Below are 23876 nucleotides of genomic sequence, written 5' to 3'. Positions count from 1 at the left end.
CATCGCGTACCACGTTCTACTGATAAAAGACAGTTGGGACGGAAGCCAATGGATTAACAGCTAACAAGGACGGTGTAAGTTAGAAGGGCTAGCGTGGTGATAATCTGAAGTCCTCATTTTGGAGAGAGGGTTACACCAAGGGACAGAAGGTTGTTAAGAGGGAAACAGAACTGTATATTCCTTAGTCAATGAATTCTGAATCATGAAAAGTATCTTGTTTTGTGTTCATGAATATGCATATTTGATTAGATGGTACGATGCAATATATAAGGTTCCTTAGTCTACTCCATCGAAGTGCAAAACCAACACGTATTCAAGGACTAGGAGTAAAAAAATCTCTTTGAGGCTGAAGTAGAATCACTTGCTGTAAGAGTCTCTTACTTATTGAAGCCACAGTGATATCTAGTTTAGAGGGTTTTGTTGGCTTGTTAGACATAGTCCTCGTATACCCAGGCTGGCCGATGCTAGATGGCCGCCACCAATTTCCCTGTTTCTTTTTTCTTCACATCTCACCCCATATGAAACAAGAAAGGGCTGTTGATGGTCCCAATATATGTATGTTCCAACTCTCCCCAACAGACGGTGGATGAACATGGTTACCACTTGATGGTTGTCAGCCTCAGATCGGCCCCCAATCCGGGACGCTAGAGTGGGGCGGTGCAGTGTGCAGACGGCCAATCGGGGCTCGTGGCAACGCATCCCCGATGCAGCCAACACAACAAGCGCCGTCATGGCCGACTGCAGTTCTCTCCTGCTGACCCACGCACGCACGCCAACATCGCAGCCTGACGCCTCCCCTCACGCCGTTCCTGCACATCGCACATCGCACATCGTCCTACCGTGCACCGCCACAAACCCCTGTGAACACCCAACGTCGCCCTCTGCCATCGCGGTTCTGGATGCCGCTGTTGTGATGATGATGCTGCCCGCCACCCGCCTTGGTCCCCTGCCAACTCTGCTGCTGGTATGGGCGGCCTCCGTCGCCGCCAGCGACACAATCACCTCGGGCAAGATCAAGGTCCAGCTGTTTGCTGCGCCTTCGTTCCTTAGCGAAGTAAGCGTCGACGCGTACAACAACCAGTGTCTCTCACTCGATAACAACCTGTACGTACCCATGCGAGACCCATGCTCCCTCGTGCCGGTCCCCTACTAACACCAGGTCAGCATCGATGGGCGCGTGCAGAGCATATTGGTCGGCGGCCACGATGTCGCGAGCGTATTGCAACGCGACGACTTCTGGAACTGTAGATTTTACGAGTGAGTTTGTGACGAGGCTGACGGTGGCTGGTGAGCTAGCATTGGCTGACAAGAGAACAGCAATTACGACTGCAAAGGCGACATGGACATGGATTCGTACCTCACTGTTCCCGACGGCGTAAACAACCTTGGCAGCATTGGCTGGGGCACCAAGATCCACGGCCTCAAATGCCGCAATTTCGCGTCCACGGACGATTGAAGCGCATGCGAAGGAGAATATGCGAAACATGTAAAACGAGCAAAACACAGTACCCACTGTACACCAAACACCAAACACATCACGGACGACCGTCAATGCGGCGCTTGGGCAAGACCCATTCCACCGTCGACATACGATACCAGCGCCGCGAATAATACCCACGCCACGCGGAAGAGCCTGTAAATACCCTCATGACTGGGAGATGTCTGGAGGCGTAATATCTTGTAGAGCATTCGATTCAAAGGAGAAACATTGGTTCAGACATGGCAGAGCCCTGGTGTACATAGGGTAATAGGGCCAGGAGCGGATGACGGAGCATACATATAGAGGAGGATAGCATATATGGCCTACTGGCGATCGAAGTGCTCGATGCCTCAGCTATAGTAGATATTGCACATAGTCGTAGTAAAACATGAATCATAATAGAAATATCAAAGATTAATCCGAATCAAAGGTCCTGGCTGTTTGGCACTTGGTGATGAATTCCAGAGGAAGTTGCGACCCAGATGTTGCCCTTGGTACACGTGATGTGATAATAGCGGATCGCAAACAAAGAGAAATGATGTCAGGGCCAAAGCAGTCAAACCAGCCCTTTCTTTTCTCCCTTTCTGTTCACTCAATCCACATCTAACTTGTACAATTCGCTCTACTCAACCATAACATCGTGAGAGAAGTAACCCCGGGTATCTCCAGTGCGAAATCCCAATCGCCAAACGCCATATTACATTATAACAAGTTTACCCCTCTTTCCACTCTGACTCGTTATAAATCAATCAGATCTGGTGCCTCGCCCGACCCTACGCCACGCAGTAGGACAATCATGTTCCCGCTCTGGCACGCTTCCCCGAGCTTCTCGTTAAACTTGAGTAACCTCCCGCCCTCGACGTGAAAGACGCGCAGCTTTTCTTCCTCGCCGCCACCCCGGTTGTTTACGTTCTGCACTTGCAGCGCTTTGGCGGCCATGTCGAGCACGCGACCAACTGTCCACTCCTTGTTGTAGAAGAATTTGCCAGTTGGGTACTTCGCTTTCGTCGTATCGGCTGAGGCTTCGACATGCAGATATATCCGTTTCTCCTGAGGAATACTGGCCTCGCCTTTTGCTGTGCGCTTCAGCGCGTTGAGTTCGGCTTGGGCTGATGATGCCGCCGATGCCTTGCCTAGACCCAGGAATCCGGATTTCTTGGGCGCGGCTCTCCGCTTCTCGTCTTCCTTCTTCTTGTTCTCCGCCCAAGCTTTGAGCTTTGAGAGCGCGGTTTGCGTGCGTACTTGAACCGAGTTTTGTGGGCGTGCGCCGAGTGGTGTCAAATTCTTGCAGTCGTGGTCTTCTTCGAAACGGTGCTTGAGACAGTAGCGGCGATTGCAGCGGGTGCACTGTACACCTTGGGTGCGGGCGGTGTCGATGAGTGTTTTGCAGGAGACACTGGCACACTGCTGTTCGTGGTTGAATAGTGTCGGTTTTGGTGGCAGCTCCTCCGAGTTTCTGTCAGCTTTGCGCCGTGCCCACTCGCCCTGCTTTGGGCATTTATGTGCGCTCTCGGTACGGTGGTCGAGACAGAAATGCCTAGGTACGTTAGTATCTGGAGCGACTTTGGATGGAAAAGTCCTATGCCTACCCTTTACAGCTTTCGCAGCGGAACGGTAAAAAATCAAGTACGTTGCAATACTCCAGCTGGCAATGTGCGCCAATAGCCTCAACCTCGCCCTTCATCTCGGTATAGCTTGAATCGTTGGTAGATGTCATAGTGGCAGCGCGATAGTAAGGCTAAGTAATAATATTGCAATAAGAAAAGAGATTACTAAATGTGCTTTCGTCTAGTGAGATGACGATATGGTTAGAAATACAGAAAGAAGACGCAGGAAACGCCGAGAAGGTCTTCAAATCCAGGCAACTGAGCTGACGACTGCTAAGTCGGAATGATGAGGGCAGTTCCGAGCGCGGCACGCTAGCGTCAGGGTCCGAGGTGACGGCTCCAGCCTCCGCCGCCACATACCGATCCTCCTGGTTCCCATATGGATTAACTCGGCGCTTCTTCGCGACATATACTAATAATCCTACACGACGACAACTTTGGTATCATTGGCTCTTCATCCCGGTCATGAACTGTACCCATTTTTCTGCAGCCGTGCAGGGTTTCAGGAGCCTGGCGACAGGCGAGCGAATACCTTTACCTCTGTTGCCGCCTGCCATGACAGGATTGATCTATTCAGAGCACTGTTTCCATGCAAAGTAACCATGTGCCTCTTCATATGAAAATCACAGCGCTGCTATGATTATATTTAACGAAGACTATTCTTAGGCTGGTCGCTGTTGTCCGGACTCTTTTATCTTTTATCCTTACTTTCCTCATCTTTTGTTGACTGGGTTTAATCATGAAAACTCTATTCAGAAAGCTTTGTGGCTTACAGAGATCGGTAAAGCCTAACTATGAATACAAGACTTTGCCCGAAGGCTGTATACGGCTTCTCGTCTTGCTGCCAGGACCCCGAGATGCCGCGATCAGCTGTTCCCTGAAAACCGTTGCCCTGGCCGATTTTGAAGACAGATTTAACGTCGACTCAATGTCAGAACTTGGGGTGTATGAAGCTCTTTCGTATTGTTGGGGAACATCAGAAGAAACTAAGAAAATTGACTGCGATGGTCAGTTGCTCGAGATAAGAGCCAATCTGGAAAGCACGCTCCGTTTTTTTCGATATAAAGACAAACCCCGAGTTATGTGGGTGGATGGTATATGCATCAATCAGAAAAATGACAAAGAAAAATCACAGCAAGTTTCCCTTATGGGCGTAATTTATTGGAAAGCCAGCAGAGTGCTTGTGTGGCTTGGCGAAGAAGATAAGAGCGCGAAGCAAGTCAGTGTTGAGAAAGCGTTTGAATTTATACGCAAATGCAGCGACCTTACAGAAACATGGGCAAATAACAGACGTATTCATCAGCCAAATACCACATCAAACATAATAGAAGAGGTTCAGGGAAGCAAGGAAACAGTTTCATGGGACTCAGTCCAACATTTGTTTACTCGAGATTGGTTTACACGAGTATGGGTAGTTCAGGAGCTTGGTTTGGCGAAATATGCAACATTCTACTGTGGAGATGCCTCAATCGACTTCCGGGATATCGATCGCTTTTGTGAATTTCTCTTGTTTCACGCTCCGTTAAGTCAAGCCCGTTACAGATTCAACCTGCAAACATTCAACCTGGCTCGTCAATACCAAGAAAGTACACGCGGTAACCAGCGGCTGGCATTTGGCAATGATCCCCATCTTGCTGAAGATTTTTGCGACATTCTGGCATCGGCGAGAGGCTTGCAGTGTAAGGATTCAAGGGACTCTGTGTACGCCTTTTTGGGACATCCCTCGGCTTTCAAACAGCAAATATTGGATTCTGAGCCTTACATGTGGTACCCGCGGAGCATTTATAACAACAAAACAACTGTTGTCAAGCCTGACTACAGTGACGATACGACCGCTATGGATGTATACTCCCAATTTGCGTTTCAAATGATTCAGAAATATGGATCAGGGTTAAAAATTTTGCGGCACATTCAGCATGATGAAGCATCAATCGAGGAGGACTTCCCTTCCTGGGTACCAAGATGGAATATCAGCGAGGCCTCGCCATTAGCCACAATTGTGAATACATACACTGCGGCTACGCGCTTGCCGTCTACTTCATTTGAAATTTCGTTTGGTACTAGGTTGAAGCCCAGGACTCTCAGCATCAAAGCCCGTTGCATGGGACCAGTGTACTGCTCAATGCTAATTCCGTATGAAGAGTATACGAAGCATCCGCCAGATAGCGAAACAAAGATTACACAACCTCCTGCGGCAAACGATGACTATTACAATCCTCTAGAAAGCATCATCGAGACACTGGACATGCTCAAGAACGACTTCGCTACCCAGAAGTACTGCGACCTGAAAAGCCTTTCGGCCGCCCTGACAGTAGGATTGACATCCAACGAAGAGGGCTCATGGGATCCCATCAACGAGCAAAATTCAATGCAACACTACTATAATTTCTGCGCATATCGCTTTGCCAAGTCCAAAGATACCACGAGCCCTAAAACAAAAGAGAACGGAACATCAACCCAGTCTTCCTCCCAGGACCATGAGAAGGGTGACGAGGAGCACTACATGACTGATATCCGTGCCGAAAACACCCGCTGCTTCCTAACTCGCGACGGACGACTAGGACTCGGACCGAGAATCACTGAGGGAGGCGACCAGATCTGGCTTCCTATGGGCGCTGATACGCCTTTTGTGCTAAGACCGCTTTACAATGGCGATTTCAAGATTCTTGGACAGGCGTACTTGCATGGCGTTATGCACGGGGAGGCGGTTGCGGATTTGACTGAGGATGATTTTGAGGCTGTGAAGCTGGTTTGAGTTGTGGGAGGGACTTGGTGATCGGGAGATTAGGAACGTTTTTCAAGCTCAAGTGTGTTTTCTGAGAGGTATCGTGAAAATGAGCTTGGTGGTGCTGTTGTAGTATGTAACGTTCAAGTGTCTTCGCAAGTTGGAGATACTTCTTCTCCTCATGTCTGTACCCTTGTGACCTTGTTAAAATACATGAATTCAATCAAACATCATCATCACACCCTTTGAACTCTTCAATTTTGCAAAATTTCGCAATGCTCCCTGCAAAGTAGCCAAAAGATATATTCCACTCACTCCTCATGACCAAAATGCTCCCCCTTCTACAAATCCCATGCATCCAGACCCAATCCCGCAGCAAAGAAGAAGAAGAAAAACCATTCAACTTCATTGCTGCACCCTATCTTAAAACGCCCATACCAATGCATACCGAAATGCTTCCATAGACCCAAAACACCAGTGTAAAAAACACCCCTCTGTAACATTGAACTCAGGAAAAGAAAACCAACACCCCCAAATCACAAGTCCACGTCCGCATCAGCATCCGCCACCCTCTTCACCAACCCCCTAATCTTGGGCCACAACTCAGGAATGCGAAAGGGCTTTGAAATGGCATCATCCATGCCGGACGCGAGCGCCTGCTCGACCTGCTCCATGCGCGCATTCGCACTAACCGCCAGTATAGGGAGGCGCAGAAACTGGCGGTGGGCAGGGTTATTATTGCTGTCAAGGGACGAGGTGGAGTAACGGTGTTTTGCTAGGGACGCGGAAAAAGGGTCGTTGTGGTTTGAGGATTGGATGGGGGAGACGGAAATGGCGGAGAGGCGGCGGAGTTGCGAGAAAGCTGGGGAAGGGGAGGCGAGGAGGCCTTGATGCTCGTAGTCGCGGATTAGGCGGGCACAGGTGAGGCCGTCCATGATTGGCATCTCGATGTCCATGAGGATGATGTCGAGGTCGTGTTTGGGGGAGTCTGCTTGGGTGGGGCTGCTGTCGGAGTCGGGTTGCCAGTATATGCTGTGTTTGAGCCATTCGAGAGCTTCCTGGCCGTTTCCGGCGACGCTGACGTTCCATTTGAATTTCTCGAGTTGTTTTCGCAGGACTTTTTGGTTGACGAGGTTGTCTTCTACGATGAGGACGTTGAGTTTGATCATGCGCATGGCTTCTTCGCCGGTTATTGTGCGGTCGAGAATGGGTTGGGCTTGTGATGCTCGTCCAACGATTTGGTCAGTTGGCGGATATGCCAGTCGGATGCTGATGTAGAATGCAAATGTTGATCCTTCCCCTTTTGCGGAACTCACACCAATTGCTCCACCTTGCAATTTGGTGAGCGATTTGGAAATGAAAAGTCCAAGGCCCGATCCGCCATACTTGACGTGTGTTCGAGGCGTCGTTTGTGAGAAGCGGGCGAATAGTTTCTTCTGCTCCTCCATGGTCATGCCGCACCCAGAATCTTGTACTTTGAGCCACAGGAATGCTTTACGGCCATGCCCCCATTCCGGCTTGTCCGTGATATTGATGTTATCGCGTTCATCATCGCTAAATGTGATTTCCTCCCAGCATTTAGGTGGCCTGGTCCATGACGCGCCGATCGTAACAGCAATTGTCTTCCGAATGCGGTCCTTGGTGAATTTGATGGCGTTAGTGCTATGTCTGTTAGCAGATGTTGTAAAGAATTGTTTAATCAAACTAACAGCAGGTTGATGAGAACTTGTAATAGACGCGAAGGGTCTAACATCGCCCACTCTATACCTTTGAACGTCTCGTCCACATGGAAGGTAAGTTTGATATCTGACTGGCTACATTCGACCTCGAACATTTTTACAGCGTCCGAGACTACTATGGCGGGCTGTACACGCATCGGCGTAATCAAGATCAGATCAGAGTCGAGCTTTGACAGTGTAAGAACGTCGTCAATCACGCGCTTCTGGTGCATTGAACATGACACAATGATCAGCAATGACTCGATACAGCTTCGAATCTCTGCTGAAACTTTTGCAGCACTCAAACTCTGGCCAGGCGCTTTAAGTTCTCGAGATAGCAACTGCTGCAATGAAGCAATGACTGAATCGGCACACTGTATGACGGCGGAAAGGGGATTACGCAATTCGTGAGAGGTCATGTCGATAAAACTGCCACAGTTAGTGAGTTCCCAATTTAATTTCATAGACATCGCTATACTTTTCTTGTTGTCGTTTCGCCTCCCATGCTTCCTCTATCCGGCGACGTTGAACATCTTCGGCCCATTTGAATTGCGAGATATCAAACAATGTTCCCATTATGCCTACCACTGTTAGCGAGAGAATCCGGAGATTTATGTGACTTTTACTTACTAATAACTTTGCCACTCTCGTCGAGCTCTGGATAGCTTGAGCTTTGCACCCAGATGTTCGAGCGCATTCCATCCTGGTTGACCCAAGTCTTTTTTAACCGAAACTGCACTCCATTAGACTTTCCACCTTTGAACATGTTTTCCCAGTCGTTCTTGACTCTGGATACATCTTCATCTGAGATGAGATCGAACCACTCGAATTGGTTCACCGGTGCATGAGCGTGGCCAGTCAATTCGAAGAATTGATCATTTACAAAGTTCATGCCTATTGCAAGATTAGTAAGAGTCAAATCCTCAACAAATATAACATACCACTCTCAGGAACGTAAATGTATATTGCTACCGGAGATACCTGGGCAAAACGGGCGAATTTCATCTCTGCCATTCGTGCTTGCTTGAGAGCCTCGACCTGTGCCTGTGCTGCTGCTTGTGACTTTTTCTGGGCGTTGATGTCGATTGTATTGCCAGCAATACTTATCAGATTTCCTTCATCGTCGAGAACAGGCACACAAGCTGACAGCACCCACTGGGCAGTATCCGTTGATCCAGGGCGCGGTTTCCAACGCATCTCGAAAGTGACGGATCTGCCAAGAGCCAGTCTATTCCACATGGACATGACTAATGCCTGATCTTCAGGGTAAACGAGGTCCATAAAAGAGAATTCTGAATGCTCAAGTATCCCAGGGTGAGAGCTGGAGGATGTCAGTCACGTGATTTCTCGAAAGCTGATGCCGCCGTTGCACATACCTGAGCCTATACCAGGCCTCATTTGCATGCATCAGTTTTCCTGAAGAGTTGTATTCGAATACCCCCACATCGCTCATCTCCATCATCGTCTGAATGCTTTCCCATCTGGCATTAAGGTTGGTAGTGGGCAGACTCTTGAGTGACTTTGGTTTCTCAGGTTTAACTTGTTTGTCGAGATCCGTCCTTGAGCGTGAGGAAATCAGGCCTCGATCATTACTAGAATGGCCATTTCTATTTGCCTTTTCGTCTAATGATTGTTGATCTTTTTCCGGGGTTTCGGAGCTGATTGCTCTTATTATCTTCCAGCTGCCAGACCGGCCCGCGTACTCTACAACCCATCTTCTGCTGAAGAAGTAGTATTCTGGTTTAAAATCGCCCAAAGCCAGTGTCCACGATCGGAAGAGGAGCGCTTCCCTGCCTTGAGCTAGGATAGGACCGCGCAGATCAAGTGCCCGGAATGGTTGGTTGCAAAAAGCAATATCGTATTCCGGTGTAATCTCACCAATCTTGATGACAAACAGCGGGGTCTTTTCCGACTCGAGCTCTTCCAGATCCAAGAGGCGAGAGTGGGAAGGATCGGCTGATGGCATCCCGATCCGATTTCGGCAATGCTCAACCGGACATGCGTATAGAAGGGTTTCTGCAAATGGCCACGAGTGTGAGCTATCCAAACATGTAAACAGGCTGGCTGAGGATATGGGTAGGGTGTAGGTGCAGAGATGGAGGAATGCCTGAGCGCTCCGCGGAATGTCGTAGCGAGGATGCCGTTCAATATCGTTCCTCCGCTAGGGCAGTCGAGAGCCGAGTCTTTGAGCTGGACTTGTCGCCACAAACATGTACATAAATTCCGAACACGCGATGAATGCACAAGGACAGAAGGGAGGATTTCTATGTGGTGGCAAAAGCAGATTGGCCCGCTCTAGACTGATTACCCAAGCGGTGTTGTTGGCAAAGCCACACCGGCGAACAGCTCCAGGCGAGGAGGCATGGGAGATGCTGGCTGCAGAAGTCGACCGATCGTAGATCGACTGGCTGCCTGAGATGTAGAAAACTTGACGGAAAAGCAGACGCGTGGCGCCATTGGGCCTCGAGCCGATGGTACAAATCTGACACGCACGCTAGTTGCATCTCGACCGCCATTGTAGAGTGCCCACCCCACGGCGAGGCTTGCAAGAACCAAGGTTGTCTTCAAGGCGGCTCATCTACCACAGCCCTGCCTCCCGTCACGATCGATCCCTGCCCCTTTTATAGTGGAGTCTTGTTCATGTGGCACCGTATTTTTTACGCTGCACGAGATGAACTTAATCGTTGCACATGTGCTGACAATAGTCTGTGTAGCTCGGTTGACAGGAGGGGAAAGTTGGCGGAATTAGTGCGGGCAGAAGAAGCATTTCTGGGTGTGATGTAATGCCTGTTTCAACATCACTGAGACCCGCCGGAAGCAATTCCCTGTATTGCGTTGTGTATTCAACAGGTAAACCTGACAGTCCATGTACATCAGCCCAATGGTCGTAATTTTTGCCCCATTCGGAGAATCGACTGGGTAGACTTCTGGAAGACTTCGCCGTGGACCAACCCATTGGGCATCTCCAATCACGTGCCGTCGCGTTTCCGATCTAGCGCGAGACTGCCCGAACACCACCGAGTCGTGTTCTTCACCACCTCAGCCACGATCCCTGGTAGTGGCTACGTTCTAAAACTGCTAAGCTTTCGTCACACGTGTCTTCTGGTATGAGTGATGACGAATTTGGCTGGTCGTCTGAGGACGATGAATACCTCGCTGCCACTGCGGCTCTCGACCCCCCTGGTGCAAAACGGAAGCTCAATGACGACAACTCTGATAGAGTGCCATCGCCCAAGCGATCCAGATCTGATCTGAAAACTGATACAACCCCTTCTCCCAGTACTGCACTCGCAAACAGGATTCTCAAGGAGCGCTTTGGTCTAAACAGCTTTCGCCTTGAACAGGAGAAGGCTATCACACGAATCCTCGATGGAGGCAGCGCAGTAGTCGTATTTCCCACTGGGGGCGGAAAAAGCCTCTGCTATCAAGTGAGTTCGAACGTCTGGTTTTGAGACGCTTAGTTAATGTCTCAAGGTACCTGCAGTTGCTTTTAGGTATCAAGATGAGGAACTCAAACAACGCACTGCCGGGCACAGCGGTGTCACTCTAGTCATCTCTCCGCTGATTGCTTTGATGAAAGATCAAGTTGACGCTCTTCTGCGCCGTGGCATAAAAGCCGCGGTATTGAACTCTTCCATTTCACGCGATCAATTTCTGGCTGCACAAGATGATCTCCGAAATGGACGTCTGGACCTCATCTACTGTGCTCCGGAACGGCTTAACAGCGAGGGGTTCATTGCTTCACTCAAAAACATACCTGGAGGTATTCGACTGCTTGCAGTCGACGAAGCCCATTGTATTTCAGAGTGGGGTCATTCTTTCCGCCCAGATTACCTCAAGATAGCTCGATTTGCAAAGGAAGCTCAAATAGAAAGAGTCATATGTTTGACAGCAACCGCAACCCCAAAAGTTGCCAAGGACATTCGAAATGCCTTTGACATTCCCGAAGAAGGCCTATTCAGAACGACAATGTATCGCCCCAATCTCCGTTTACTAGCTGAAGCAAACACCAAAGATGCCGATTACGTAGCCAAGCTTGTCGCCCATCTCAGAAAGCACCCAGGTACGACTATTGTATACGTGACGATTCAGAAAGGCGCCGAAACACTGGCTGCAGAATTACAAGCACAAGGTTTCAACACCAAAGCATACCATGCGGGTATGCCCGCTGCAGTACGGTCAAAGACACAGGATGAGTTTCTCTCTAGCACCGACATGATTGTAGTCGCCACCATAGCCTTTGGCATGGGCATCGACAAGTCTGATATCCGCAACATTGTGCATTTTGACATACCCGATAGTATTGAGTCTTACAGTCAACAAATCGGAAGGGCAGGTCGAGATGGAAAGCCGAGTGTCTGCATGTTCTACCTATCCACAAAAGACTTTTACTTACGCAACATCTTCACATATGGCGACCGACCCTCCCTGCGCTCGCTAAAACTTCTAATGCAAGATATCTGCTCGCCAGACCGCGCATACCTCAAAGCGGGAGACACCTTCACCCTCTCCCTATATACGCAAAGCCAAGAAGCAGACATCAAACCCATTGTCCTCGGTATCCTCTACGCCCAACTAGAACTCCAATTTAACCTCTTCCGCGCTGCCGGCTCCCTCTACACAAAATACATGTACATAACCAAAGATGCAGCCACCCTCCTCAACGACACCTCCCCCGCCGCATCCGCAATCCGCAAAGCTGCCACCAAAGCCAGCAAATGGACGCACGTAGCCCTAGACGACCTAGCAGCTTCAAGCGGCATCGACCGTGCCGATCTCGTCCGTAAAATCGACGAATGGAACGAACGCGGCGCAATCGAACTCAAAAAAGAAGGGGTACAGAATATATACCGCCTCGAGCGCCCCTTACCCCAATCTCCCACAGAAATAAACGACATCGTACAAAAGCTAGACAAAAGCATGCAAGAAACCGAGACCCAGAATCTCGGCCGCACACGCGCGCTAATCGATCTAATAACGGCAAAACGCTGTTTCGCAAATAACATGGCAGAGTACTTTGGCGATGCGGAGCGCGGCATGAAGGAATGCGGTCATTGTACGTGGTGCGAGACGCATGTGCAGGTTGTGCTTCCTGATGAGCCGGCGCAGCCGCCTGACCCCGTCAAGGTGAAGCGGGTGCTGGATGCAGTGACGATTCGAGATGATGCAAGGATGTTGGCTAAGCTTGCGTTTGGGGTCAAGAGTCCGCGCATGGGGGCGCTCAAGTTGTATTCGTTGGATGTGTTTGAGTCAATGAATGTGTGTGAGTTTCCTGAATTGCTGAGGGTGTTTACGGAGGCTTGTGAGAGGGATGGGGGAGGAGGGGAGTAAGAGGGGAGAGGATTTTGATGTTTGCATACGTTGGTTCCATCCTTGTTTGATAGCGATACCCAGTACGCAAGAGTTTCGTGGAATATTATATGTATAGATTGAGCGGATCGTATACTTTGTGGGTATCGTATTTACAGATAGATGAAGAGGGATGTCTCGTCATGATTCTCAAGTCACTTTAGAGTTCCTTCTTCAACTTATTCGCCTCGGTCTCCTCTTTCCTCAGCTCCTTTGCTCCAATCACTGGTCTCCCCTCGACAGCCTTCTCGCCTCCAAACGTCTTGAATGCATTGTAGAAGATCCACTCAGTTGCGTGCTCAACGGGCTCATCAAACACATAGGGTAAGAAAGGAACGGCCGCAAGACCCAGCTATTATGTGTCAGTACTCTCTCAACCACATACACTGGACGATGGAACATGACTTACCCCAATTGGCCCCCAGGTCCTCAGCGTCTTGTTCTTTGCATCCTTGAGCGCACGCCCAGAATACCTGACAATGCTGTGGATGGTGAAAGCTGGCAATCCCATCGAAGCCACAGCCTGGAAGACCGCTCGCTGCGCCATGACAGCCCTGTAATCCTCAATGGCCGGTATACGCCCTGGAACGACCTCTCCACCCGTCAGTGGACTAGCGGCGCCGCCATACTTGACGCCTTCAGTGCTCGTCGCATTCTTCGCCAGATCCTGCACCTTATCAAAGATACCCGAACCAAACGACTTCCCCGTCGCCGCCATATCCTTGTCCTTCTGTTCCCCGAGCGACTTATCCGCAGCCTCATCGATGAATTTCTCAGGGTGCAGAGTACGCTGGTTGCGGCAATAGGCTTTGTAGCCTTCATGGGCGACGTCACCGGTGAGATAGAGCCAGGAGATGCCGTATGCGCCTTTGACCAGGTAGGGGTGGGCGACTGGACGGAAGGATTCGCCAATGTCAGAGGTGTAGGCTACATAGCGGTGCGCAGAGAGCATAATGGTGCGAATGCGCGAGGCGTAGGCTGCATAGCGGAGAGATGTATCCGTCGTGTCGTCGCCTCTGTCGTCGCGTGTTAGCTATTATGAGGAGCAGTAGGCAGAAGCCATCTGCACATTGCGATGGATGTATGCGATTTGGCAGTTAAAAGGTAACATACTCGCCATCGTACATAACCTCCCACAGCTTCTCCTCATTATTGAGCGTATCCTGAAGCTCCTTAGGAAGCTGTTTCCTCGGCGGCGGAACCGAAAAGTCAGGACGCGCTCCCCGTCGCTCTACAGGCACACCATCCACCTCCGCTACCTTCTCATTCGCATCTTTAGCCATTCCGACACAATCGCAAGTATTCAATCCGAAGTCTTGTCTACAAAAGGGTAAAGAGCGTTAGTAAGAAAGAATAGACTCCACACGCAAGTCTTATCATCGTACCACTCGGCAACCTCGGGACCTTTAGCCAGCAACCAACCAACCCACCACCTCAGCCGCACGTCATAATCCTTATTTCTCCTACCATCCCTGTCGCGCAGCCACACCAGCCACAGCTCCTCAGCCACATTTTCTTCGCCCGCCAAGCCACGCACCTCGTTCTTCCGAAGCAGACCAGCAAGCTCCGAACTGCAACGAACCCGTTCTCTACCCGCCCGCCCGCCATCCATTGACGCATCCGCATCTCATATCCTCCCTGCGATTTTCCCCTCGGAACGGATCACACAGCCTTCACTACCGCAAAGATGGTTGCCATGTACACGATTTTCGGCCGCCAGGTCGGATCGCACGTTGTATGTCCTGTTTTCTCTATCCCCAGTGCAGCTTCCTCGGCTGCAAAGGAAAGACGCCGGAGGACAATCAATTGAAGGCATTGGTGTTTCCTGTGTTGCAGTCGCAGCAATTGCTCTCTGCATTCCGGCTTCTCTGGGAAGGGATAAGGTGGAATTGATGGGTAGATGAAGAAGATGGGGCTAACGAGATATGAATAGCTTGCGATTGCTACGCTCGCCACCACATTCACCGGTGCTGCGCTCTCGATGGGCGGAAAGAAGGCCGAGGACCCCACTACGCCTCCTATCAATGCGAAGAGCAGCGAAGAGGAGAACTTTGTCAAGTGCGTTTTTTTATCCCCTCCTTGCATCTTTTCCTTACCGATAGCTTCGGGTACCATTGCAGCGAATACAGAACTGACAAGTACTGTTTGTACAGGGAGTACGTCAAGAAGGCCGCAGACAAGGTCTCAGGAAAATAAATAAGCGCACCGTTTCGACCGCGAGAGGAAAGATATGGCAGTGGTATAACCCCCATTGTGACGGATGGACATATACCTACCCAATATACCACGGTTTCGCAGGGGGAGGGGGATGGTTTTTTTTTGACCTCTCTGCAACGTTAGACGGAGCAAGAGGGGAAAAGAAAAAAAGTTGTGTAGATAAAAGAATGAAGCCGATTTGGGGATATCGAATGACCAACAAAACAAAACGAAAACACATCATTTGTATACATATGTTCTCATTGCTAAAAAAACAGCATAGATTGTACGTTGCAAACCCATCATACCTCAAGAAGACACGAAGAACAAAACATGGGAATTGAAGGGAAGAAGGGGGGGGTATCATTCGATACTACAACAAGGCAACCAAATACGCCAAAAACTCTCTCATCCAATGCACCATCCCCATCATGCAACCCCACATGACCCCAAAGCAAGCCGTATTTCTTTCTTACAAAACTCACTCGCCTCCATCTTCGCTCTCGCCTTCGTCCTCAAGCACAACCTTTTTATTCATACTATCCAGGACCTTGCAATAAAACTTGACAGCCTGCGCACTGGGGAAGCAAATTTCTTCGGTAAGATAATCTGGTAGGATATCCAGGAGTTCCTTGTCGCGCTGTTCGTCGAGGAGGGGTTGGTATATGAATTCTGTTTCTTCGGCGGGGCTGGAGCCGGGGGCGACAGTGAGGTGGAAGTGGAGGGCTTTTTTTTGTATTTGTTAGTTTGTTTTTTTGAGCGAAAGGTAGGTTGGAGAGGGGGGGGGGGAAGGGGAAATGGAAACTTACTGCGACCACGACCTGTTTGAAGACAATCATATACGTCTTCTCCTTCGTCTGATTTCTTGACGCTCAAAACGACGAGGTTGGTCAAGTCGCTGTACAGATCGACTTTTTGGCGTGCGAGGGTTGCTTCCTTTGCAGCTTCGACTGTGCCGGGGAGGACGACGCCTGTGGTTCGGGGTTTGACGGCGCTGCCGGGCACAGTCTTAACGTCTGGCTGTATTGTTGATGAGGATCGAGCTGCTGCGAGTTTAGATGAGAGCGTCTTGTTTTCGTTTTGTGCGGCTGTGAGGGACTCGGCGAGTTTCTTGTTTTCGGCGGCGAGACGTGCGGATTCTTTGGAGGCGGCGGCGAGTTCTTTCTTGAGTGAGGCGAGGTCTGCGGTGCGGGATTGTGTGTCGGAGACTTGCTGTTTCAGAGATTTTATGACGGCGTCTTGGTCTTTGGCGATCTGGTCGGTCCGCTTCTTTAGTTGATCAAAGTTGGATTCTTTTCCGGATGATGCTGCTTCCTTGAGAGCTTCGTACTTGGCTGTCATGGTGTCGAGCTTCTTCGTGAGGTCTCCCAGTTTCCGGCGCATAATGGGGTCTCGCTCAGAGTCTGATATGCTTCCTGTCCGCCTCACTCCAGCAGATGTCCGTCGCGCCCTACTATTCGGTTGTGCATGTGCTCGGCGTGCAGAAGGCCGTACCGGTGGTGGCATGCTCTCTGGTATCTCCTCTATTTCTATCGACTCTGAAATATCCATAGTTTCTGTGTCTAGTTCTGGCTGTGTCTCCGGGATGGTCATCTGCTCCGGCTCGGGTTCGGATTCGAGCGCGCGCTTTGTTCCTCTTGACTTTGCGGTTGTCTTGGACTTGGTCTCCTTCTCTGCTCCCTCCTTTACTGCTGCTTTGCGCCCTCTCTTTGCCGGCGCTGGCACTGATTCCTCCTCGCGCTTCTCTTCTTCTTGCGCCTTCTTTGCTGGCCTGCCTCTCTTAGTCGACTTGGCCTGTGGCGCTGGCTCCTCTTCCTCAACGTCCGCCGCTTCGTCGCTGTCGCTTCCGTTCGCATCATCCTCCTCTGCCTGCGCCTTGCGTCCAGCTTTTGTGGTCGCTTTCTTTACTGCTCCATTACTCTTCTTCGCAACTGTCGCATTAGTTCCGTTTGCTGCGCGCGCCGCGGGCCGTCCCTTAGCAGGCGCCTTGGTCGTAGAGGCGCCCGCCTTTGATTGCGCAGCGTTTCCACGCGCTTTGCGACCTGTCGCTTTGGTGTCGCCGTTGGACTCGGGTTTTTGGGTCGCATTGAGCTCGTCTACCGTCATTTCGTCTTCCGAGGCGGAGTCGACGGTGAAGGAGATGTTTGCGACTTTGCTGCGGGGCGCCATCTTGTTGTCGCTTTGGAAATGTTGCGTGTGGTGGGCAAGTCCGTGGCACTGCTTGGGTGTTTGGCGGGATGATGGTGGAGTGGCATGCATGTAAACATGGTCCGAGCGTCGTTCCCAGGCACAGCGCGTTGCTTTGAGCTTTCTGCATGTGACCATGACGGGACTATGGGAAACGACAATCACATCGTCATGGCATTCATCTTGCAAACTATAAAAAAAGCTTTCATTTAATTGACGAGCATTACTCATCATCATTAGTAGAAACTATATACATATGTGCGACATAACCATTCGCGTCTCCAAGTCCAGGTATCATTCCAATAACTCATCTCCATAAAACAAAAAAGCCCACAAGAACAGCGCACTCGTAAAATTCGTAAAGGTTATACTCACTTTTCACATTACTTACCGTGAGAATCAAAGCAAGACCCGTCTAGCGGCCCACACTGCTGCCACCCCAATTGCTAGGCGCCATGCTACTAAGCTTGCTTGAGATTGTGCTGCCCGAGAACCAGCTGGATGACACGCCGCCACCGAAACCAAACTTCCACCACTTGTTCCTGCCATACTTCCTGCCACCACCAAGACCAGTCCTGTTGCTCTTCTTGTCGTCAATCTTGTCCTGCCACTTGAGCTTCGTCTCCATAATGGCATGGATCGAGTTGATGATGAGGAAAGTGGTGGATCCAATGGCACGGAAGACGGCGAGAGCAGCGACAGCCCACAAGATGAACGTGAGGTAGAAGTTGTTGGTGACCTTGCGGTTGCCGTAGGCTTCGCTGATGGACATGGCGAGAATGGCGTTGGAGATGAGCCAGATGACGACCATGTACGTACGCACAGCGCGGTAGTAGTCTTCCTGCTGCTGCGATTCCGAAATCGGGGGCTCAGGTACTTCGACACGGTCACGCAGGTTACGAAGCGCTTCGTCGTAGCCACTGTCAATGTCGAGTTGCTCGGACGGCATCTCGAGTTCAACAACGTTCTTCGTCTTTGCGCGGGCGTCTCCAAGATCCGTCTTTGCCACGTTGTCACCCTTGGTTCCCCATGTGATGTCGTGCGTGTTGCAGAAAGCGTACACCTGGAGCGTTGCAATGTACGAAGGCAGGAGAGCAAAGTACTGCGCGCTCGAGGTGAACATATGCCAGGGATCCAGATACATAAAGGACATGAGGAAGTAAAGCCCAATGGTGGTTGCTGTTGAGATGATGAGGTTGGTAAAGGTGTTTGAACCTATCGTCTTCTCGGCTTTGGGATCTTTCAGCTGGACAATGACAATGTAGAAGGAAGCAAAGGTCGTGTATGCCATGATGACGCCATACATGACCATACTCCAGAAGAACATCCTCTTTGCACCCTGAGGTCGGTTACCCATGGACAGGATAAACTGCATACAGATGAGTAGCGTGCATGTGTATCGCAGGATGTAGAAGATGTATTTGCCAACGTTGTGTCCGAAGGGGTCCATTTCAGGATCGGCAAGGGAGCCAGCGACGAAATAGAAGGTAAGGTAGAAGTTGGCCAGCGAGAAGAAGGTGAATAGCAGTTGGACGAACTGATAGACGAACTCGATGTGGAGGAGGATCTTGCGCCAGATAGTGTGGTCAGTGGCCCACACCTGCTTCCAGTGGAGCAGCGAGTACACGGCAGCAAAGAAGGCACCGTTCAGCCAGCGACGACGCTGGGAAATGAACTCGGGAACCGCATCTGCAACCATATTAGTAGATGGTCCTACAAGGGCGATGAGTGTCTATCTTACCTGGCACATCCGTCTCTCCAGTGGCCGCCTTAACATACTTCAGAACCCATTGTTCGCTTCGCTTTGCCACAAGCTCCCAACACAGAATACGATCCTCAGCCAAGTACATGTTGGCCGTGAACACGTCTGCATCTTGACCGTGAAGCGTTTCTCCTTTGAAGTACTGGCTAAGGGGTCCATGCCCAGTGTGATCGTTCTGCAACGCGTGATAGCGATAAGCCGACAGTGCACCTGGCAACACAGTAATGTAGCCAAAGACCGACTCCAATGGCTTGTCCAGAATGTTGGACATCTTGTACTCGAAGTTTTGCGATGCAACAAGCGGATTGAGAAGACCAAGCCAGGCTTTGCCCTTGCCTGCTGTGATCTCACCAGCTGCTCCCGCGACCGAAGAGTCGGTGTCAAAGGCCTTCCACAAGTGGTACAGCGCTTTGGGGCCTGGCTTGGTTCCGACATCGAGCAAGATGCAAATATTGGGGTTGAGTGCGCGTCCAAAGGCATTGAAGAACCAGCGATGCGAGTTCAGTTTCTTAGAGTTTTGTTCCTTCAAGCAGAAGATCATCTGACATGGCACGATACCCTTCTCAGCACCCTTGAACTTGAGGTCAGAATCTAGAGAGACTTGGGTTGTGTATTCGTAGACGTGGGCTGTGACTTCCTTCTGGTTGACGTGGTTCTTCGCAATACCCTCCTGGAAGCAGCCCATGGCAGCAATGGCGTCAAGCGTTCGAGGGTGAACCTTTCCACGACCATCGGCAATGATGCACACGACAATCTTCTGCCATCCGTCTTTGCCCCAAGTTCTGGATTTCATACGAGAGCAAAAGTGGCTGATGTTCTGCATGACACCGTGCATTGTACGAGTAAAGTCGATTTCGTTCTCGTTGTACATGGTAATGGCGATGAAGACCTCCGTCTCACGTGGGTTGCCAATGTTCTGGCGCAATTTGTAGCCACGGTCCACAAAGTCGTCAGGGTCGCAGGTAACGGCCGTGTATCGCATGTGCGTAAACTCAATGTCGTCTCGTCGCGGAAGGAAACTGTAGAGAATGGTGGGGATCTTGCACTCGAGAATGAGTTCACCGTTGATCAGGCGAACTTCCTTCTTCGTCATGACTGCGTCTCGCGCACCACGTCGGGCCTGCGCACCATCTGGAGCAGGTCCGTAGTGCTCCGCCTTTTCGTCTACTTCGGTGTAGACGTCTGTGTATGTGTCGTCGGTCAGATAAGAGTCTCGCGAGCGCAACTCTGGTCGGTCGTCGCCCATCTCGGTGAATGGGTCATCGTCGTCATGCATGGGTATTGAGCGCATGTCGCTCATGTCCATGGTGCGCTCCGAATCGCGGGAGCCAGGCCTTCCGCCAGCAGTGAACAGAGGCTGGGGTGGCAATGGCCGCTGAGGGCTGCCTGGTCGCGGACTGCCATGGAGGTCGTATGGCTCGTAGGAATTTACTGAAGCAGGCGGTCGCGAGTAGTCGACTGATGTGCGCGTGGGTGAATACGGCCGATCAGGCGATATTGACCGTCGGTAGGGGACGTAGTCGTCATCAATTGGAGGGGGCATGTTGGGGGCATTGTCCATTAATGAGGGTGTCCTCGACAGGCTGGATACTGAAGATGGTGATGGGTGGTACATGCGCGATGTTGGCTGGGGTTGTCTGTGAGAGTGATGGGTCGGTAAGTCTGGGTCTTGCAATGGTGTTGCTTTTGAAGGCGACATCCAGCCGATGGCTTGTTGTCTGAATGACTTTCTGCCTGCTGAGTTTGTTTGCGCTGGCGCCGCACTTCCAGTCGCATTGAGCGCATTGCCAGCCTCACGCAAGAAGTCGTGAATTTCGGCCTCGGCCTCCCTCTGCTTGCCCGCCTCAGAGGGCGTCATGTGCGTGCCCAGGGCCGCAGCGGTGCTATTTGCGGTCGACATGTTTGAAGTGTCCTCGAAGGAGCGTCTTCTGGTACAGGAATGAGATTGAGTCCACAAACGTGGGACGCAAGTGAATGTGAAAGTGAAGAAACAAGGAAAACTAATACTCACGACACATAGCTTTGGCTATCGTCCACGTTTGTCAACAAACGCATGGTTGAGCCTCCTTGGAGCTGAGGGGAGCCGTCTTCGTCGTCATATGCAGGTGGCCGTCCATAGTGTGCACCACCTGGGGTGGTGGGTCCGTTCATGATATGTCGGTGAGTCGTGAAAAAAAGGAAAAGAGAGTCCAAGATGTGGTAGAAGCGTCGTACTCTTTCTCTAGTGTCACTCGAAGAGCGATTGCGACGTCGGGAATACTAAATTAATGTTTCTGGGGAATCGATGCAGTCGCTGGGCTCTAGAGTTAATGCGAGGCGGCACATCCGGCGGTGTTGTTTCTTCCACGGTTGTCGTGCCAACACTCCGCCCAGCCCTAGAGCCGCCAGGTACGGCCCCCAGACTTGACCCACTTCAGGCTTAGACCGTTGCACACCAGCATAGCAACCATTATTCGTCCGCAGCCGCGTGGGACGGTGCACGCTGTCGTGGTCAATTGGCTGGGGATCGCCGTCCGTTACACGGTTAGCGGTTGTGTGGTTGTCCTGGGAGACGCCTGATCCGTCACACCGTGTACGATTTAGGGCTGAAGCACGTCATACAGGTCCATGCATATGTGAACAGGGCGTTTGCAGGATACTGCGGCGCTGTTGAGAGACAGTGTGCATTAACGTGCAGAAATCTAGATTTGCTTCTGTCTACGTCCTGAGAATGCCTGCAAAATATGCTTCCACCCCCTCTAGTCCCGCTTCATCGAGCGTGTCAATGTATCCTACATACTGGTCTGGTCTGGCGACTACGACGCAGCCCTTTTCTCTGTCCACACCGTATTTCTTGTATGCATCTGCAAATGCTTCGTAGTAGTTACCATCATCCACATACACCGAGTCATAGTCCCATCCAGTCTTAGGATCAAAGGGATGCAGAACATCGGGGAAGTCTCTTAGCAGCTCGACCTCGATGCGCTTGGATGAGTGCAGGGTGAGCACATCAACGTCCTTGATGAGCCGCGGAGCCAGGAGTGGTGATGATGAGAGGCGTTGGCAGAAGCCCTTTAGGCGAGTACTCTGCTCTTGGTTGACAACATTGCCGGCAAAGATGATGATGCGGAATCGTCCGTCGCTCTTTAACTTCTGCTGGAACTCCCATGCCCGGCCGTCTGACTGGTTGAGAACCTGGTGGCTCGGGAAACGCATACCTATCTTCGTCTCCGAGGCGAGTTCTTGCTTGCCAATGACTTGTGTCTTGGACGATACATCTGTTCCATCGCCCTGTTCCGCGGCATTGCCTGGTTTGCCCACTAACATGCTTGTGCCGTAGTCGACCGAAAGACCAGCGGCGAATAGACCGCCTAAGTCACGTCAGCATATTTTGTGGTTTAGAGATTCAGTACTTACCCTTCTGGAATGCCTGTTTGAACTCGTCCATGCTTACACCCTCTTCGTCCATGAGATCCTTGGCCGGTCGGCCAGAGAAGAGTCTTGAAAACTTGTGATCGAATGCAATGAGATCCTGGGCAATTCGTCTCCGCTCAGACTGGTACGTTTTGAGTATACTTGGTTGAGCCACGCCCTTGACTACCAGTCCCAATTTCCAGCCCAGATTGTAGGCGTCCTGCATGGATACATTCATCCCCTGGCCAGCCTTTGGGGAATGAGTATGAACAGCATCGCCAGCCAGGAAAACGCGGCTGTCGCGGTCAAAGTTCTTGCCTACTCGTTGGCCGATTTGGTATGCGGTCCACCAGTCGCAGTATTCATATGTCAACTTGTAGGGTGCAATGATCCGTTGTGCCGCTTTGATGATAGTATCTGGGGTGATTTTCGACCTGTCTGCCCGACCACTAGCATCTGGTTTGATTTCCGTGAGCTGAATGTACAGTCTAGTAAGTTTGTTCTCCCGCGGAATGATCATCATTGAACCTGAAGACGCGCTATGTATGGCACAACGCTTTCGAACATCGGGAAAATCTGTGATGGGAATAATGTCGAGTACGCCCCAGATGTGGTCTGTTGGCTCTCCTTCAAGCTCGAAGCCCAGCTGCTTTCGGGTCCAACTGTGAGCGCCGTCGCACCCAACAACGTATTTTGCCCTCACAGTCTCTGTGCTACCGTCTTTCTGTCTGCTATTTGCGATTAAATCTTGGGTATCATCATCTGCCAGATTGCTCCGGAAAAGGCCGTCATTGATGCTGGAGCCCTTGCTCTGGGCGGGCATGGCCTCCTCTTCAGTCAGATACCGCAGCTGCACGGTGATGGGATAGTTGTCCGGTGAGTGGTCGTTTACTTGGTCTTGGTCGATATGGAGCGATTCGGGAAGCACGCCACGCTCTACACGTAGGGTATCCTTCGAGTGCTTCTTGATGTGATCGAGGAAGAATCGTTCGATACGGCCCTGGTGGAGAACAATTTCCTTGAATCGGGAGATTCCAGGAACAACATCTGGGATTTGGTCGGACCGACGTATGACACCGTCTTCGCCGGGGTTCTGTATACATTAGGAGATGTCGAAAGAGGTGATTTCTGCAGACTTGCCCACATGCAAAACTGCGATGTCGTTAGTCAAGTCGACCCAAGTTGGTGAACAAGTATACCTCTATCAAATGATTCGCCTCCTTCCACGCTCTATCGGCGAATCCAAAACTGTCAAAGATTTCCAGACTCCGCAATTGCAGCCCATCTGCCTGTCCAGAGTAAATCTTGGTGCCTCGCTTATCGACTATGCGAGCGTCGATGCCACATCTTGCCATCCAAGTAGCAAGCATCAGACTAAACCAGGTCAGTCACTTACATATGGCAGTTTGAGAGGCAAGTACGTACCCTGCTGGGCCAGCACCAATAATCAGACTTGAAA

At 50.9% G+C, this 23876-nt stretch overlaps 10 protein-coding genes across 10 annotated transcripts; 5 read left to right on the top strand and 5 right to left on the bottom strand.

The window, feature by feature from the left end:
* Positions 1 to 913: 913 nt before the first annotated feature.
* COCVIDRAFT_40110 (hypothetical protein) lies at positions 914 to 1456 on the top strand (the record flags this gene model as incomplete). The annotated part of the gene is made up of 3 exons (XM_014698488.1): positions 914 to 1104; positions 1165 to 1257; positions 1318 to 1456. The coding sequence occupies 3 exons, from the start codon at positions 914 to 916 to the stop codon at positions 1454 to 1456; spliced, it is 423 nt and encodes a 140-aa protein (XP_014553974.1).
* Positions 1457 to 2218: 762 nt separating this feature from the next.
* Positions 2219 to 3197, bottom strand: COCVIDRAFT_18261 (hypothetical protein; the record flags this gene model as incomplete). Its single annotated transcript, XM_014698444.1, has 2 exons — positions 2219 to 3017; positions 3070 to 3197. 2 exons carry the CDS (start codon positions 3195 to 3197, stop codon positions 2219 to 2221), a joined length of 927 nt encoding a protein of 308 aa, XP_014553930.1.
* Positions 3198 to 3826: 629 nt separating this feature from the next.
* COCVIDRAFT_106300 (hypothetical protein) lies at positions 3827 to 4558 on the top strand (the record flags this gene model as incomplete). Its single annotated transcript, XM_014698487.1, has 1 exon — positions 3827 to 4558. A coding segment is annotated over one exon (732 nt), but the record flags the coding sequence as incomplete, so codon positions are not given.
* A 651-nt stretch (positions 4559 to 5209) lies between these two features.
* On the top strand, positions 5210 to 5842 carry COCVIDRAFT_106290 (hypothetical protein; the record flags this gene model as incomplete). The annotated part of the gene is made up of 1 exon (XM_014698486.1): positions 5210 to 5842. The coding sequence occupies one exon, from the start codon at positions 5210 to 5212 to the stop codon at positions 5840 to 5842; it is 633 nt and encodes a 210-aa protein (XP_014553972.1).
* A 506-nt stretch (positions 5843 to 6348) lies between these two features.
* Positions 6349 to 9496, bottom strand: COCVIDRAFT_28936 (hypothetical protein; the record flags this gene model as incomplete). Its single annotated transcript, XM_014698485.1, has 6 exons — positions 6349 to 7474; positions 7522 to 7959; positions 8009 to 8111; positions 8161 to 8424; positions 8472 to 8851; positions 8907 to 9496. The coding sequence occupies 6 exons, from the start codon at positions 9494 to 9496 to the stop codon at positions 6349 to 6351; spliced, it is 2901 nt and encodes a 966-aa protein (XP_014553971.1).
* Positions 9497 to 10637: 1141 nt separating this feature from the next.
* On the top strand, positions 10638 to 12861 carry COCVIDRAFT_106244 (hypothetical protein; the record flags this gene model as incomplete). The annotated part of the gene is made up of 2 exons (XM_014698484.1): positions 10638 to 10958; positions 11005 to 12861. 2 exons carry the CDS (start codon positions 10638 to 10640, stop codon positions 12859 to 12861), a joined length of 2178 nt encoding a protein of 725 aa, XP_014553970.1.
* A 178-nt stretch (positions 12862 to 13039) lies between these two features.
* On the bottom strand, positions 13040 to 14162 carry COCVIDRAFT_28934 (hypothetical protein; the record flags this gene model as incomplete). The annotated part of the gene is made up of 3 exons (XM_014698483.1): positions 13040 to 13231; positions 13289 to 13895; positions 13993 to 14162. The coding sequence occupies 3 exons, from the start codon at positions 14160 to 14162 to the stop codon at positions 13040 to 13042; spliced, it is 969 nt and encodes a 322-aa protein (XP_014553969.1).
* A 404-nt stretch (positions 14163 to 14566) lies between these two features.
* Positions 14567 to 15075, top strand: COCVIDRAFT_106245 (hypothetical protein; the record flags this gene model as incomplete). Its single annotated transcript, XM_014698482.1, has 3 exons — positions 14567 to 14614; positions 14813 to 14937; positions 15033 to 15075. The coding sequence occupies 3 exons, from the start codon at positions 14567 to 14569 to the stop codon at positions 15073 to 15075; spliced, it is 216 nt and encodes a 71-aa protein (XP_014553968.1).
* A 481-nt stretch (positions 15076 to 15556) lies between these two features.
* Positions 15557 to 17181, bottom strand: COCVIDRAFT_106341 (hypothetical protein; the record flags this gene model as incomplete). The annotated part of the gene is made up of 2 exons (XM_014698481.1): positions 15557 to 15801; positions 15885 to 17181. 2 exons carry the CDS (start codon positions 17179 to 17181, stop codon positions 15557 to 15559), a joined length of 1542 nt encoding a protein of 513 aa, XP_014553967.1.
* Positions 17182 to 17677: 496 nt separating this feature from the next.
* COCVIDRAFT_40101 (glycosyltransferase family 2 protein) lies at positions 17678 to 23787 on the bottom strand (the record flags this gene model as incomplete). Its single annotated transcript, XM_014698480.1, has 7 exons — positions 17678 to 18951; positions 19004 to 20952; positions 21036 to 21245; positions 21601 to 21771; positions 21804 to 22374; positions 22421 to 23510; positions 23617 to 23787. The coding sequence occupies 7 exons, from the start codon at positions 23785 to 23787 to the stop codon at positions 17678 to 17680; spliced, it is 5436 nt and encodes a 1811-aa protein (XP_014553966.1).
* Between the last annotated feature and the right edge of the window lie 89 nt (positions 23788 to 23876).

Source organism: Bipolaris victoriae, assembly GCF_000527765.1.
Source record: "Bipolaris victoriae FI3 unplaced genomic scaffold scaffold_77, whole genome shotgun sequence".
In the NCBI taxonomy this organism is placed as follows: Eukaryota; Fungi; Ascomycota; class Dothideomycetes; order Pleosporales; family Pleosporaceae; genus Bipolaris; species Bipolaris victoriae.
Note: the sequence above shows the minus strand (reverse complement) of the source record. Positions and strands in the feature narration are given on the sequence as shown.